This window comes from Callorhinus ursinus, unplaced genomic scaffold (assembly GCF_003265705.2).
Source record: "Callorhinus ursinus isolate GAN/ISIS: 27379988/994484 unplaced genomic scaffold, GSC_fseal_2.0 scaffold4, whole genome shotgun sequence".
In the NCBI taxonomy this organism is placed as follows: domain Eukaryota; kingdom Metazoa; phylum Chordata; class Mammalia; order Carnivora; family Otariidae; genus Callorhinus; species Callorhinus ursinus.
The window spans coordinates 139,881,710-139,896,816 of NW_027397066.1; the positions used below are offsets into that span (position 1 = coordinate 139,881,710).

Genomic DNA, 15,107 nt, shown 5'->3' on the forward strand with positions numbered 1-15,107 from the left:
GCTAGACGTCTCGGTCTCACTATCCTCACTCCATCCGCGGAGCCAATGGCTGAGATCGCCAGGGATTCGTTCGCGTGAGTCACACGATGCCTGCAACCTCAAGGACCAATCACAGCGCTGAGAAGGCGGGTTGGGAGCCCTCACAAGCCAATAACGGCAAAAGAAGCCGGCCTCGCGCTCTTGGCTCCACCCCCGACGCCGAGAGGCAGGTTCCGAGGCTGCAGCACCCGGCCGAGTCTGGGTGACGGGGGCCCGCAGTTCCCGCGGGGTCGTCCAGGTGAGGGAGCTGGGAGAGAGTCCGGTAGGTCAGGGAGGGGGAGCGGCTGGCTCCGGCCAGCTGCTCCGTGGTGTTGAGGGGAGCGGGGTCCGGCGTGGAAGCGCGCTCGGGGCGCCAATGCCGGATGTGAGGACCGCGGGCAAGGGGAACAGGTGAAAGCGGAATGAAATCTTAAATGATGGAATTGGGCTGGGGCATGTTTCTTGCCCTTGAAGAGTTTTATAGTCATCGAAGACGGGAGATAGTAAGAGAGAGTTAACAGCACAGGGTGAAGGAGTGATGACAGCTTTACAAAACGGAAGCACTACCGGGGAGATAAGATCTGTTGTGTTTGTGCAGTGGACGTGGTGTGGTTGGGAAGAGCGTCTGAGAGGAGGTTACTGAAGGATGAGTAGGAGTTGGATATTACCGGCAAAGGATGAATGCTGTGAACGTTACACGTGAAATATAAGAATACGGCGAGGCGGGAGATGCGAGAGACGGAGAGCGGGGAAGGCCTGGCGGGGCCGGTTTTGCATGGCTGAGGGCCTTGGTCTTTGTCTTTAAGGGAGGCACTCCCTTGAAATTTGTTTAGAGAAGGGGGTTAACTCCCCTGTTTAGATAATATCCTGGCATTGTATCGGTTCAGGAGGGCAAGGTTGGAGATTGGGCAACTCCAACAAATGAGGAATCTTAGGCAGTCCAGGCTCAACTAAGGTATAGGGCCAAAGGACAGACACTGGCTGACCGTCCTCGGACGGCTAAACGTAACGGTTTCTCAGAGAATCCACAGGTAACTAATTTTTTTCTGAGGATAGAGCAGACTTTCAGTCAATCAGGTTGCACAAGGATGAGAAAAGGAAAAGAAAATTCGCTATTTCTCCTTCCTCAATTCCTAGTTTTTGTGTTGGTTCGTTTGGCAAAGGTGTATCCACTTTCTTGTGTTGGGAGAGTAAACTCCTGAATGTTAATTAAACCAGGTATTTCTAAATTGAGCGGGAGTTTGAAGGCTTAACTTAGGCAGCAGAGACAGGAGAGACTTAGAACATGCCTTCAGAAATGACGAAATAGGTGATGGTGCAATTCACCAAATTAGAGGTTAAAGAAGGTAGAGTATTTAGGCAGGGTTGCAGGGGGCAGTTGCTGAACTTTTGGACATGTTGAGTTTGATGGGCTTCTGAACTGATGGGAGATGGCCAGTAGAGTTTTAGATAATCAGAACCTGGAGTTTAGGAGAGAGGGCTGCTAAGGATAGAAAGGTTATCAGTGTATTTTTAAAACAGGAAATAGGGGCGCCTGGGTGGCTCAGTCGTTAAGCATCTGCCTTCTGCTTGGGTCATGATCTCAGGGTCCTGGGATTGCTCCTTGCTCCGCGGGGAGCCTGCCTCTCCCTCTCCCACTCCCCCCTGCTTGTGTTCCCTCTCTCGCTGTGTCTCTGTCAAATAAAGACATAAAATCTAAAACAAAATAAAAATAAAACAGGAAATAGTTACTATCACTCTAGGTACTCTGAAATAGTTAGAAAGGAGTAAGGAAAGCATTCTTGGGAAACTAGCCTCAGTTCTCAAGTCTTCCTTTCTCAAAAGCTGTAGCACAAAAATACTAAATCAGAAAGTGCTGTCTTTCTCGCCTCCTGGTTGAGTCTTTGGATCTGTTGTGCCCTCTACTCAAAACATTCCCTGTTCCTCCCACCCACCCCACCCTACTTTACTCTCTTTTAATCAGGCCACCTCCCCCTTAGCTCCAGGTCTCAGTTTAGATGGCATCTTTCTTTAAGAACTCTTTCCTGGTCCTCTGTGCTCCAGCACTCTATATTTCCAACCCGTTATTGTTCTTATCACATAATTTTATGATAGTCTGATTATTGCTTTGTATTCCTCTTTAGAGTTTGTATTTATTTTGAAGTCAGGGGTGGGGACAGCAGCTAGCACAGCAGCTGCACGTAGTAGCGCAAATTAAATCAGAGTGTGAATCCCAAGAACCAAGGAAGGAGAGTCTTTTAAGGAGAGAAGTAGCAAATCTTCAGATTGGTCAGATAAAATAAACTGTAAAGAATGTTTGTTGGATTTGGCAGCTAGGAGAGCCTTAGTGATTATATTAGTAAGAGTGAATTCAGTGCAGTGATGAGCACAGAAAGCAGATTGTAAAAGCTGGAGAGTAAATGGGAAATGTGAATATGAAGACAACCTGTATAGAATAATCTTTAAAGGAGCCTTGGGAAAGCTATAGGAATTATTCCCTTTTTACTATAATATTTACTGTGTGCTTTATTATTTCTGATTACAGTAGAGCATAAGAGATGAGTGCATAGGCTCCCCCACTTAGTATTTTAGTTACTTGGGTTACTCTTTCTAAACCTCAGTTTTTCAATTATAAGATAGAGATGATAAAATTACCTACTTCATGAAGGTATGGTAAGGATTAAAGTCTTTAATATAGAGAGAGCATACAGAACTCTTAAAACACAGTTCCTGGCGTATAAGAAGTGCCCAAAATTCTTAGCTTCTTGTAGCTACTATGTGTAAGGTCGTATGTTAAGTACTTAACATTAGGTCTTAGACCCATTAGAACTATTGTTTTTCTTTTTTCAGCTTTATCAAGGTATAATTGACAGGTATAATTGTAAGATATTTAAAGTGTGCATTGTGGTGATTTAATATATATATATGTGTATATATATATATATATATATATATATATACATACACACACACACCTTGTGAAAAGATCCCCACCATCTAGTTACTGTTGTTATTCTTGTTATTCTGTGCATTTTGCAGATGATAAAACTGAGGCTCAGAGAGGTTATATAACTTGCTCAAGGTCACACAGCTAGTAAGTGGTGTTGGTTCAACATTGCCAAATTTGGCGACGACCTCATGAAAAATGAGGATTGGAATGACTGTTTTACCTTGCAAGTTAGAAGACCGAAGATACCTCGGTGTTAGCGGGAGCTAGATTGTAAGTAATTGAGTGAGTTGTATGGGTAAGAGCAAAGCAGGGGGAGGCTTTTTGTTGATTTCTCCCTAGAGAAAGAAGCTGGTTCAAAGAAAAAGAAGAGGGACAGTGGCTTGGGGAGGAGGGGATACAGGTTAGGAAAACTTTGCTCTAGAAATGAAGACTTGAGTATGTTTTTAAACTTGAGGGGGTGGACTTAGTGAAGAGGGAAGAACGAAAGATGAGAAAGGATAAGTGACAGACAGGTTCTCAGGTAAAATAAGAACAGAAGACTGGTCACTCTCAGAGAGGGGGAGTGAGAAAAGAGGAATTTTGAGGTTGGGATGGCCCAGGATGTAACTGTAGCTTCCATAGTATAAGTCATTGAGAATGACTAGGACAAAAAAATAAGGCTGCAGAGTGAATTCAGAGACCTGAGGAAGCTGGCTAAGTAAGCTTCCCAGACCCTCCATGAGGAACTGGTCGGAGGTCAGTATGGGAAGTGGGGCATTCTAAGCACTATTAAGAGTGCTTCTGAGGCTTAAAATAATTTTGTTTTTATTTTTTTTATTTTTTATTTTTTATTTTTAAAGATTTTATTTATTTATTCGAGAGAGAGAGCACGAGAGGGAAGAGGGTCAGAGGGAGAAGCAGACTCCCTGCTCAGCAGGGAGCCCAATGTGGGACTCGATCCCGGGACTGCAGGATCATGACCTGAGCCGAAGGCAGTCGCTTAACCAACTGAGCCACCCAGGCGCCCAAAATAATTTTGTTTTTAAAGTAGTGTATCATAATAAATTAGGAACAACCAGTGAACATTTTTAGGAAAATGTCACTCTTTATAAACTTTTCTTTTTTGATTTGGTGACGTATTATGCTTATTTGTTGTATAGATAAAGCATACTCGTAAGAAAATTATAATTGTAAGAAGCTATAAAATGGAAAGAAATTTTTCTCCTCTCCTCCATTACTGTCCCCCCCCCCACTGGGTGTGCACATATGCAAATGCGAGCATCTATTACCTCTTGATCTCTTTTCCCTAAAGGTCATCACTCTCAGTTGTTCCCTGGATATCCTTCCATACATTTTGTGTGTGTCTGTGTCCGCCTGTCCATAGGCATGAAAGTGCACAATATATAACCTTTTCACAAAAACAAAAGGGGGGTGCTCTTGTTATGTGCATTATTCTACAACATGCTGTTTCACTTAACATTGTATTTTGGACATCTTTCTGTGTGGAACATAGAGATTTTCCTGTTCTTTTAAGTGGCTGTATAATTGTCTGTGGAAGGACTTAGGGTTTTTTTAACTCCTTTCTTGTTGATGGACCTATTTCTGCTCTTTTTCTTTTTTCTTTGTTTTTGCTGCTATAAGCAATGCTTCTTTCAGTCTTAGTGTGCCTTAGTGAGAAAATTGCTGGGTCAAAGAGTATATTTATTTTGAATTGTGACAAATATTGTGAATTTTTTTTCAAAGGCCTAGTAATCCCTTCATTAACAAGTATAATGGTGTCTGTTTCCCCAAATTGTTACCCTTACCAGTACTGGGTCCCGAACACTAAAACTTTTAAAGATTTTTGTTTTAGGGCGTATTTCTTTATTTGAGTCAAACTGAACTGCTTATTTGTTTAGTGAACATTTGTATTTATTTTTCCGTGAACCCCTTGGGAATGGCCTTTGTCATTTTTCTATTGGGTTTTTAGTCTTTTTCTAAAGCACACTTTTCAGCCTTTTGTCATAAGTATTGGAAATATTTTTTCCAGTTTGTCATTTGATCTTTGACTTTATTTATAATTGTCTATTTATCCCCCAGTTAGAAGTATTTAATTTTTATGTAGTCTTACTTGGCAGAGTAAGTAAGGTTTCTTTATAGGGTTTTTGGTGGTTTTTTTTGTGGGTTTTTTTGTTTTGTTTTGTTTTAAATGACGCCCGAATGCCACTATTGCTAATTGAAATTACAAATTTTTCCATGGAGACCACATTGAAAAGTCTCTTTAAAGGTAGTTTGAAATTCTTTGTCCACTGTTGTTTAGATCCTGCTCTTGAAAGTTAACATGTGGCTTTTTTTTATTTTTAAAAGATTTTATTTATTTATTTGACAGAGAGAGAGAGCACAAGCAGGGGGAGTGGCAGCAGAGGGAGAGGGAGAAGCAGACTCCCCGCTGAGCAGGGAGCCCGATGCAGGACTCCATCCCAGGACCCTGAGATCATGACCTGAGCTGAAGGCAGATGGTTAACCGAAGGCAGATGCTTAAATGACTGAGCCACCCAGGCGCCCCTATTTATTTATTTATTTGAGATAGAGAGCGCACATGCCCTCACCCAAGCCCTCACCCTCATAAGGGAGGGGGAGTAGCAGGGAAAGAGGGGCAGGGAGGGGGAAAGGATCTCAAGTGGACTCTGCCCTGCGGAGTGGAGGCCGGAGTGGAGGCCGAGCAAGATCTCATGACCCTGAGATCATGACCTAAGCAGAAACTAAGAGTCCTGACCCTTAACTGATTGAGCCACCCGGGTGCCCCAACATGTGGCTGGCTGGCTGGCTGGCTGGCTGGCTTGCTTATTTATTTATTTATTTAAATTCAGTTAATTAACATAATGCTTTTATTTGTTTCAGGGGTACAGGTCTGGGATTCATCAGTCTTATACCTAGTGTTCATTACAACACCTACACTCTGTAATATCCATCACCTAGTTGCCCCATCCCTCCACCCCCTCCCTCCAGCAAGCCACACTTTGTTTCGTAAGATCGAGTGTCTCTTAAATCAGTGTCTACAAATGGACATGGTGATGATATCCAGTAGACCTTTTTTTTAATCACATGTTTAGGATCTGAGAATTGGTACCTTAGTATTTGTGGTTTTTAAAATTAACAGAAGATGAATTTTAAAAATTATTTTCTGGGAATTTCATTGTTTGGCTTACTTGGTTTGCTTGCTTGCTTATGTATTTATTTATTTTTACAGAATTCTAAGGCTTTCAGCAGAGATTTGAGAAATGGCAACAAATGAAAGTATCGGCATCTTTAGTTCAGCATCCTTGGCTGTGGAGTATGTAGATTCACTTTTACCTGAAAACCCTCTACAAGAAACATTTAAAAATGCTTGGAACTATATGTTGAATAATTATACAAAGTTCCAGATTGCAACATGGGGATCCTTGATAGTTCATGAGGTCCTTTATTTCTTGTTCTGTTTACCTGGATTTTTGTTTCAATTTATACCTTACATGAAAAAGTACAAAATTCAAAAGGTGAGTGTGATGGACTTGCAGTGAAATGTTATTATTCATGTTGACTATTTTAAAAGTAAATGTAACTTGGTTTTAAGAGAACCTAGATCAGGACTGTCCAATAGATAGAAAAAGAAGGAACATAATGTAATTTTACATTTTCTGATAGAATACATAAAAAGGTATAAAGAAATAGGGACATTAGTTTTAATATATTTTATTTAACACAATAAATTGAAATTATTTCAATAAGTAATCAGAATTTAAAAGTACTTAATGGGATGTTTTATGTTCATATTCTCACAATGTCTTTGAAATTGGGTGTTTTACATTAATTTTAGCCCATCTAAGTTTAGACTAGCCATATTTAAAGTGTTCTCTAGCCACATATTTCTAGTTCCTGCCACGTTGGACAACCCTAGATCACTATTGATAATGTTTCAAGAGTAATTTGTTAAATTGTGCTTTCAGTAGGTGTGACATTTATCTAATTTGGGTTTATAATCTTTAAACTAGCTGGAAAGAGAAGTTACGGGGATTTGTAGATACTTTGCAATTCACTCCAACCCTTGATTTCTCAGCCACTAAGTGTATGTTTAATATGGTAAAATCTTGATCAGGGCTATTAAAAGTTTTGTTTTTTCCTTAAATATATGATGGTGGTTCTGCAGGATTCATGTTATCCCAAATGAGGAAGTCACGATGCTCCTAGAATCTAGGTATTTGCTCCAATGCACTAAGTTCCTTGAGATTCCCACCATGTGTGACAAAGTGTTGAGGTAGACACAGTGCCTCTTTTTAGTTGTAGTCTTGGGGAAAACAGCTCTACCACTGTGAAGACTAGAGCTTGACAGGGTGCCAGGAACAGAATCTGGACTAGCTTATCAGAGATGATTTATCAGCACTTGGCAAAGCCATAGTTGTGTCTAATACTTGCTGTTTACTTTTCTAAAAAGTCATGCCAAACTGAAACTCGGGGGCACATGGTCTTGGTAGAAAGTGGACATCTTGAGAGTGTTCACCTGTGGAGACTAATTTGTACTCACCAAGTTCACATCGGGTGGCAGTCATCGTGCACCTTCTCTCCCATCAGTCTTGTAGCCCCGTTGCCTCTCCCAGTGAGTCTCACTTTAAGGGCTCACTCAAGTGTTGTTGTTGATCCTCTCTGGGGATAGTGCATGGGGTCAGGCCACTAGACTCTAAGCCAAAGGAGGGAGGAGTAAAAGGAAAAGGGGGAGGAAATAAAAAGGGACATGTCCAAAGGGGAGTATTCTGTTACCCTAAATTAAGGACAGAACTTCCAAAATGCTTTTTATAACAGGGCCTGCTTTGAAAAGCAGAATTCGGTTTGGGTGTGAAGTTCTCATGCATGTTTGGGGTGACTCCGGCTGCAGTGTGTCACCCCTGTGTTGGTTGGTAGGGCTGGTTCATGGTGTGTCTGGCCAGGCCACAGTACCCTTGTCCTCCACCCCTTGGCCCTTGACTCGCTGGTCAGAGGTGGTAAATTTTCCAGAGAGAGGAAGGCCTTTTTCAGTCATGGTTTTATGTATGATTTTAAAATAAACTGTGGCAAAAGACAGTACAAGTAGTTGTCTAGTTGGTTACGGGTAGTTTTTTAAAGATTTTATTTATTTATCTGACAGAGCGAGAGAGCACAAGCAGAGGGAACAGTAGAGGGAGAGGAGGGAGGAGCAGGCTCCCTGTCGAGCAGGGAGCCCGATGCGGGGCTCGATCCCAGGACCCTGGGGTCATGACCTGAGCCGAAGGCAGATGCTTAACCATCTAGGCACCCTATAAACAGAATTGAAAGACTGGGTAGTGTGGCTTCACATTGCTTTGTCTTCCTTTGAGTTTCACAACTGTTAAAAATCCCTACTTTGAGCTTTTTTTTTTTTTTTTTTTATTTAATATTTTATTTATTTGTCAGAGAGAGAACATGAGTGGGGATAGGGGCAGAGGGAAGGTAGAAGCAGACTCCCCACTGAGCAAGGAGATGGACATGGGACTCGATCCCAGGATCGTGACCCCAGCCGAAGGCAGATGCTTAACCGACTGAGCCACCCAGGCAATCCTAACTGCAGCCCTTTAAATTGAATAAACTTGGGCGCCTGGGTGGCTCAGTTGGTTGGGCGACTGCCTTCGGCTCAGGTCATGATCCTGGAGTCCCGGGATCGAGTCCCGCATCGGGCTCCCTGCTCAGCGGGGAGTCTGCTTCTCCCTCTGACCCTCCCCCCTCTCATGTGCTCTCTCTCATTCTCGCTCTCTCAAATAAATAAATAAAATCTTTAAAAAAAAAATAAATAAATAAATTGAATAAACTTAGGGTTTTTTATATGGCTTGCTAAGCAAGTCGATATCCTGATGAGGTTTTTTTGAACATTTACTACACTGATCTTACTTTTCTCGTTTTGGCTTTCATCTTTGAACATCGTTATCTGTGGGGCAGTAGCTCTCCATTCTTTGGGAACCACTGGACCCATTTCTGAAGTTCTTCCAGCTCAGAGAGTTTATAATTCTGTCATCATATGTGAACAAAACTATGCTTATTGCTGGGAATGAGCACCGCTGAATGGCTGGCAACATCGATTTCCCTTTGTAATAGAGGCTTCTGGTGCTGCCTGCGGGACTGCCGTGACATTTGGGAGAACCCACCTGTGATCTTAGCATAACACATTTCTGCTCTGAGAGTCCTGGCTGACAGAAGCGAATGATCTGTGGGCTGCAGAGACTGGACAGTTATTCTGTAGTGTTTCTTTGGTTTGTTTGAGATCATTAGTCTGGGCTTGTGTATTAACAGTTTCTTTACCTATTTAAACTAGTGATCACAGTTGTCAAGAAGTTAGAAGGGGAGGAGGCTGTGATTCCTGGGCCTCAGTTACTGTCACATAGTCACTGTAATATAGAATTCACATCATAAGATTAATTAAATAATGTAGAATTACGGTCACCTAGAAACATTACAGAAACAATTAGGAATTCACTCTTAAGTATCAAGTCAAACTACTGATAGCAGAGGCTAATAGTAAATATTGTGATTTTTCTCCATAGGATAAACCAGAAACATGGGAAAACCAATGGAAATGTTTTAAAGTACTTCTCTTTAATCACTTTTGTATCCAGCTTCCTTTGATCTGTGGAACTTATTATTTTACAGAGTATTTTAATATACCTTATGATTGGGAAAGAATGCCAAGATGGTATGTAGATAAAGATTTGATTTTGATACTCAGTCATGGTTTATCGTCCAGTTAAAATACCCTTCATATTTATCTTTTTCTTCTTGTTTGTTCTAAACTTTAGAAGTAAATAAAATGTAGAAAAGTAAGCCATAGTAGAAACTTAAAACGTTTCCATTTTTCTGTCGTCCTGTGTTCTAATGTAATATTTTATTGGAAAGTGACTTATGTATTTATTATTTTGGAAAGTGATTTCTTACATCAGAAGTTTCGGTAGCATCCTTTATATTATTTTATACAGATACACCCGCTTATACCAAGAAAAACTATATTACATTTTAAGTCTGAAATGAATAAAAAGAAAAGAGTAATTGTGAGGTTTATAAAAGTTGTGTCCATATAGATGCAAATATATATTACCTGAGCACTAGTAGTTGTGTTCAAATAATTCAACTATCTGCTCTTGACATAATCTGAATACAGATATACCAATATATAGGTGTATACTTTTTCTTTGTAATATATGTAATAGAAAAGTTTTTGTGTATGTGTTTATTTGTATATAAAATGTTTTGCCCATTGCACTTATGTCCCTCTCTTTGGTGGAAAAAAGTGATGATTTTACTATTGATAATCTCAGTTCAAATCCCTCATCCGTCCTTATCAATATTACTCTTTTCCTAGAAGTTTTGGATTTTGTTTCTTAACTTTGATTTTATACATGTGAAAATTTTTTCAGTTTTTTTTTCTTTAAGTAGGCTCCATGCCCAACATTCAGCTTGAACTCATGACCCTGCAGTCAAGAGTTGCATGTTCTACTTACTAAGCCAGCCAGGCGCCCCTGTACATGGGAATTTTTAAAAAATGAACTAGAATTGGAATAGTGGTCAATCCCTTTAACCCTGCTGCAGGAGGTATTATATAGCCACCTTGTACGTAGCAGTTGTGAGAGTTTGTTGCTATGTATCGAGGTTGGTCAAGCTGGTCAGTGGGTATTTGGTTTCATGTAATTCTTCAAACAGTGATCCCAAGTAAAAGTTTAGGTTAAGTAAAAGTTATTTTATACTCATTACAGTATTTTCATCCTAAAGGTATCTGCTTTTGGCAAGATGCTTCGGCTGTGCAGTGATTGAGGATACCTGGCACTATTTCCTGCATAGGCTCTTACATCACAAAAGAATATATAAATATATTCATAAAGTTCATCATGAGTTTCAGGTATGTTAGAATTATTTTTAACACATTTTTTTTCTATTAGAGGCAAAATGCTTTTTTAAAATCTTCCGAGGTTTTAAAAAAATTGTCAGTGATGTTTTTATTTCTTTCTCTTTGGCATGAACATGTTAAGAACATCACACACACACAGCCAGTTCTATAAATTTTCAAGAGAAGTGTTACATGAAATAGTTCAGTCTTTCATTTGGGGCCAGACTGCTATCCTGTCACGGTTGGACGTGGCAGATTAATAGAGACCATAGTGATGTTAAGGTCATTTAAATTGGACCCCAAAACAATGAACTTTTCATCTTTAAATTTCTAAAACAATTACCAACTTGTTTGATGAACACATTCTCACCTCATTCTGACCCCCACAAAAACTGATTTTATCAGAACTGCTTTGAATGTACCTTTGTCAAACTGGTTTCGTCGATATGTTCCGCATTGGTCCTGATTACATGGTATGCTAAATCAAGTATCCCTTTCTTAGCAGAACAAATTCAGAAGCATAAACCAAAATTAGAATTTAAGTCAATTGTTTAATGCCTTTATCTTTTTTATATTTAATATTTTTATTGATGTTTGCTTGTTGAACCCAGTGAGTCATTCTTTTGACAAATTTTCCGGCGTCAGGAAGACAAAGAATTTGAATTTACAGTGTCAAATAAAGAATAATAGACAGATCATGAGCACTTTGAGGTATAGGTTGGGCTCTGACTAATGCTCAAGATTAGGGAAACTCTTTGGGACTGTCTGATCCAGAATTTCACTGATTCTTGCCCCTGGGGATGTGGGAATCTGGGAAGGGTTTGGCACATGTTTTCATACCCCTCCCATGTTCATCACCATAAAGAGGAGCACCCACTTAGCTCATCTTCTTTTTACTGGAAACTTTTGAAAGAAAATACAAGAATTCATACGTATCTAGGAAACAAAGGTTGCCAAATACATGTTCAGATTGTTAGACTTTATTTAGAAGACTGAATAATTTTTTAATGCCTTTATCTTAAACCATCAAAGGCAGTTACTAAGATTCTATTAAGGATATCCCTAGACCTTTTGATGTTTGGTAGGAACAAAAAGATGTTTTTATTAAGAATTACTGTTACTTGTTTATATATCTATGGTTAGATATATGTCATTACCTATAGAAACAATCTAATTTTATAAAACTTTGTGCATAAATTAGAATATATGTATTTGTCACGGTTCTTCAGAGAAACAAAATCAGTAGGAGATACATACACACACACACACACACACACACACACACACACACACACACACACACATTTATTTTAAGGAACTGGCTCATGTGATTGTGGGGCTTGGCAAGTCTGAAATGCGTAGGACAGACCACAGACTGGAAATTCAAGCAGGGTTTCTCTATTGTAGCCGTGAGAATTCTTTCTTCCTCGTGAAACCTCAGTCTTTGCTTTTAAGGCCTTCAACTGGTTGATTAAAGCCCACTTGCATTATGGAGGGTAATCTCCCTTACTTACTTACTCCCTTACTACTGATTAGTAGTCACATCTACAAAATACCTTCACAGCCGTACGGTGTTTGACCAACCAGTTGGGCACTGTAGCTTAGCTAAGCTGACACATAAAATTAACAGTCACAATATATTAAGGAATTCGTATCTATTTATTTTAGGCTCCATTTGGAATGGAAGCTGAATATGCACATCCCTTAGAAACTCTGATTCTTGGAACTGGATTTTTCATTGGAATCATGCTTTTATGTGATCATGTCATTCTCCTTTGGGCATGGGTGACTATTCGTTTGATAGAAACTATTGATGTCCATAGGTGAGTTATGGTTTCTATTCAGGTGTAAGGTATCAAAATATAAAATATCTTTGTTTTCATGGTCATAAGATCATCTTTATTTCTAAGCAGACTAATAGGACAGATTAAATTGTAAAGGATGTCTCCTTCCTTCATTCTTTGTTTCCACTGTTGTCTTCTCCCTCCTGCCCTCTCAGCTTTCTGAGGAAGGGAGGGGGTGGGTGATTCAGAGCTGTACAGTTGTGGCTCTCAGATTCTAGATTTATTGTTGGAAATAAAGGAGGATACTCTAAAAGAATTGCTACATAGTGATTCTCAGGTTTAACCTTCTTAGTGCTTGATACTCATTTCATTTAACTTTTCCTAAAGGACATAGACTGTTACGGGCATTACAAACTGGTGAGAAAGCTCCTCTAAAACAGAAAAGAAAAATAATTCTTGAAAATCTGTGTCTAAAGATTCATTACCATAACCCCTCTTTCATCCCCTGTTGTGTAATAAATTCCATAGATCTTTCAAGGCTTTTTTTTAATTTCTTAAAATGGTTTCTGGAATATGTACCATTTTTCTGTGAGTTTTTGTCTTGTATAAACCTGTCAGAAACAAAGTGACTTAGGTAAAGTGGAATATTATTTGAATTAGTTAACAGGCATATTACTATCAATGAAAATGTCAGTTATTTAAAATGTATTTATTTCCTTAATAATCTTTATCATTTTTATTTCAGTGGTTATGACATTCCTCTCAACCCTTTAAATCTGATCCCTTTCTATGCTGGTTCTCGGCATCATGATTTCCACCACATGAACTTCATCGGAAACTATGCTTCAACATTTACATGGTGGGATAGAATTTTTGGAACAGACTCTCAATTTATTGCCTACATTGAAAAGATGAAGAAGATTGAGAAAAAGACTGAATAAATATCTAAACCTTCCTGAACATACACACTTTCCTGAATTGAAGCGAGTAGCTAACATTGCTTCTGCGGAGCAGAAATAAACATGTCTTGGCTGCTAAGTGATACAAAGAACATTAACAACCTTTAATTATCTTCCTAGTGGGAACTTTTTCTACTTTACATAAAAGTTCTGTATGTGTAGAAATAAGTATATATTTAAGTACGATTTTCATGAGGAAGTTGTAAAGGCCATGTTGCTAACCTTACAGAAAGGTTTTAAGTAATGGAAAAAATATTAATTTCTGTCTTTCGCCTAGTAATACCATAGGCCTGAAGTTGAAATTGGTCTTTAAACTCTTTTAAATATATAGTGGCCATTTCAGAAACTCTTAGTAGGGTGTTGGCCTCATATTGAACTTTAAACATTTTTTAGAATTTGCTTAAACATCAAAGTATCATGGGTTGAACCATATCAGTTGACAGTGAGTGAGGCTGCCGAATCAGGAATAGCCAGTACCAAGAACTTCGCTCTTGTCCTGAGCTGACCGGTTTGGGGTGATTCTCTTTCTTTGAGAAGTCTTTTGGGATTGCACTGTACTAGTATGTATAAATTAAGGCATTTCTGAATTGTTGTAAGTGGAATATTTTAGTCTAAAGGTTTTCGGGTTACTTGAATTTTTTAAAAAATTGAGCTTTATTTCTATTTACCCTTTCATTTTTGTATTTCAAGTTTTCATTATACTTAAAGCTGTATCTTGAAACGTGAACTGACTTGCTGTATTTGCACTTTGGACTATTGAAATAAATGTGATTTTTTTGTCTGATTATCCAGTTTCCAATTTTGAACATCAGTTTTATTTTATTCTTATAAGGAAAAAGTACAGAAATCATTAAGTTTTGTAATAAAAGGAATAATTCTACGTTTTTTAAGTGCTTCATTTGCTGAACTTCTTGGGCAGTTTCAACATGTATTTATCAGCTATGATTGTGGGGAATTCCAGTGACCTAGTATTGAGACAGCTCTTCTCTGGTTAGAAGATGTATGCTTTCTGTACAGAGGGAAGAATAGAGTTAAACTTTTTTTTTAAGATTTTATTTATTTATTTGACAGAGATAGAGCAGGAACGCAAGCAGGGGGAGTGGGAGAGGGGGAAGCAGGTTTCCCGCCGAGCAGGGAGCCCAATGTGGGGCTCGATCCCAGGACCCTAGGATCATAACCCAAGCCGAAGGGAGACACTTAACAACTGAGCCACCCAGGCGCCCCTAGAGTTAAACTTTTTAAGGCTGATTTAAATCTGGTATCTAAATTCTAACTCAAAACAGTTGATAATTCTAACAGTATATGATAGTACCAAATTGTTATTTATAGTATGGAGCCATTTTCTGTTGTTTCTTTTCCTTCTTTTGAAAACACACAGTAAAGAGATCAAATAAGGATTCAGAAAGTTAAACAATAATCTGCTAGACCATGTTTTCTAACTTGTGCCTAGTCCTATGACCCTTTCCATTTGCCCTTTCTGTCCCTTCCCCTACTCTCATGGGTGTGGGTTTAATATGTTAGCTCTTCATTCTCAAGCCGATTTGGGGGCTGTGCTTAAAATC

General features: G+C 39.2%; 1 protein-coding gene across 4 annotated transcripts; it reads left to right on the top strand.

Annotated features, from left to right (window-relative positions):
- The first annotated feature begins 119 nt into the window (after positions 1–119).
- Positions 120–14,330, top strand: MSMO1 (methylsterol monooxygenase 1). 4 transcript variants are annotated; one of them, XM_025874417.2, is made up of 6 exons: positions 120–277; positions 6,156–6,441; positions 9,469–9,617; positions 10,688–10,814; positions 12,471–12,625; positions 13,332–14,330. In XM_025874417.2, exons 2-6 carry the CDS (start codon positions 6,187–6,189, stop codon positions 13,525–13,527), a joined length of 882 nt encoding a protein of 293 aa, XP_025730202.1. In that variant the 5' UTR covers positions 120–277; positions 6,156–6,186; the 3' UTR covers positions 13,528–14,330. The 4 variants fall into 4 exon arrangements, with proteins under 4 accessions (XP_025730202.1, XP_025730203.1, XP_073748557.1 ...); XM_025874418.2 differs by having other exon boundaries at positions 186–301; XM_073892456.1 differs by lacking the exon at positions 120–277 and adding an exon at positions 318–429.
- Positions 14,331–15,107: the final 777 nt, after the last annotated feature.

Coding starts and splice junctions, on each gene's coding strand:
- MSMO1 (XM_025874417.2), top strand. CDS start 6,187: ATGGCAACAAATGAAAGTATCGGCATCTTTAGTTCAGCATCCTTGGCT. Junction 10,815..12,470: donor AAGTTCATCATGAGTTTCAG/GTATGTTAGAAT, acceptor TATTTATTTTAG/GCTCCATTTGGAATGGAAGC. Junction 12,626..13,331: donor GAAACTATTGATGTCCATAG/GTGAGTTATGGT, acceptor TTTTTATTTCAG/TGGTTATGACATTCCTCTCA.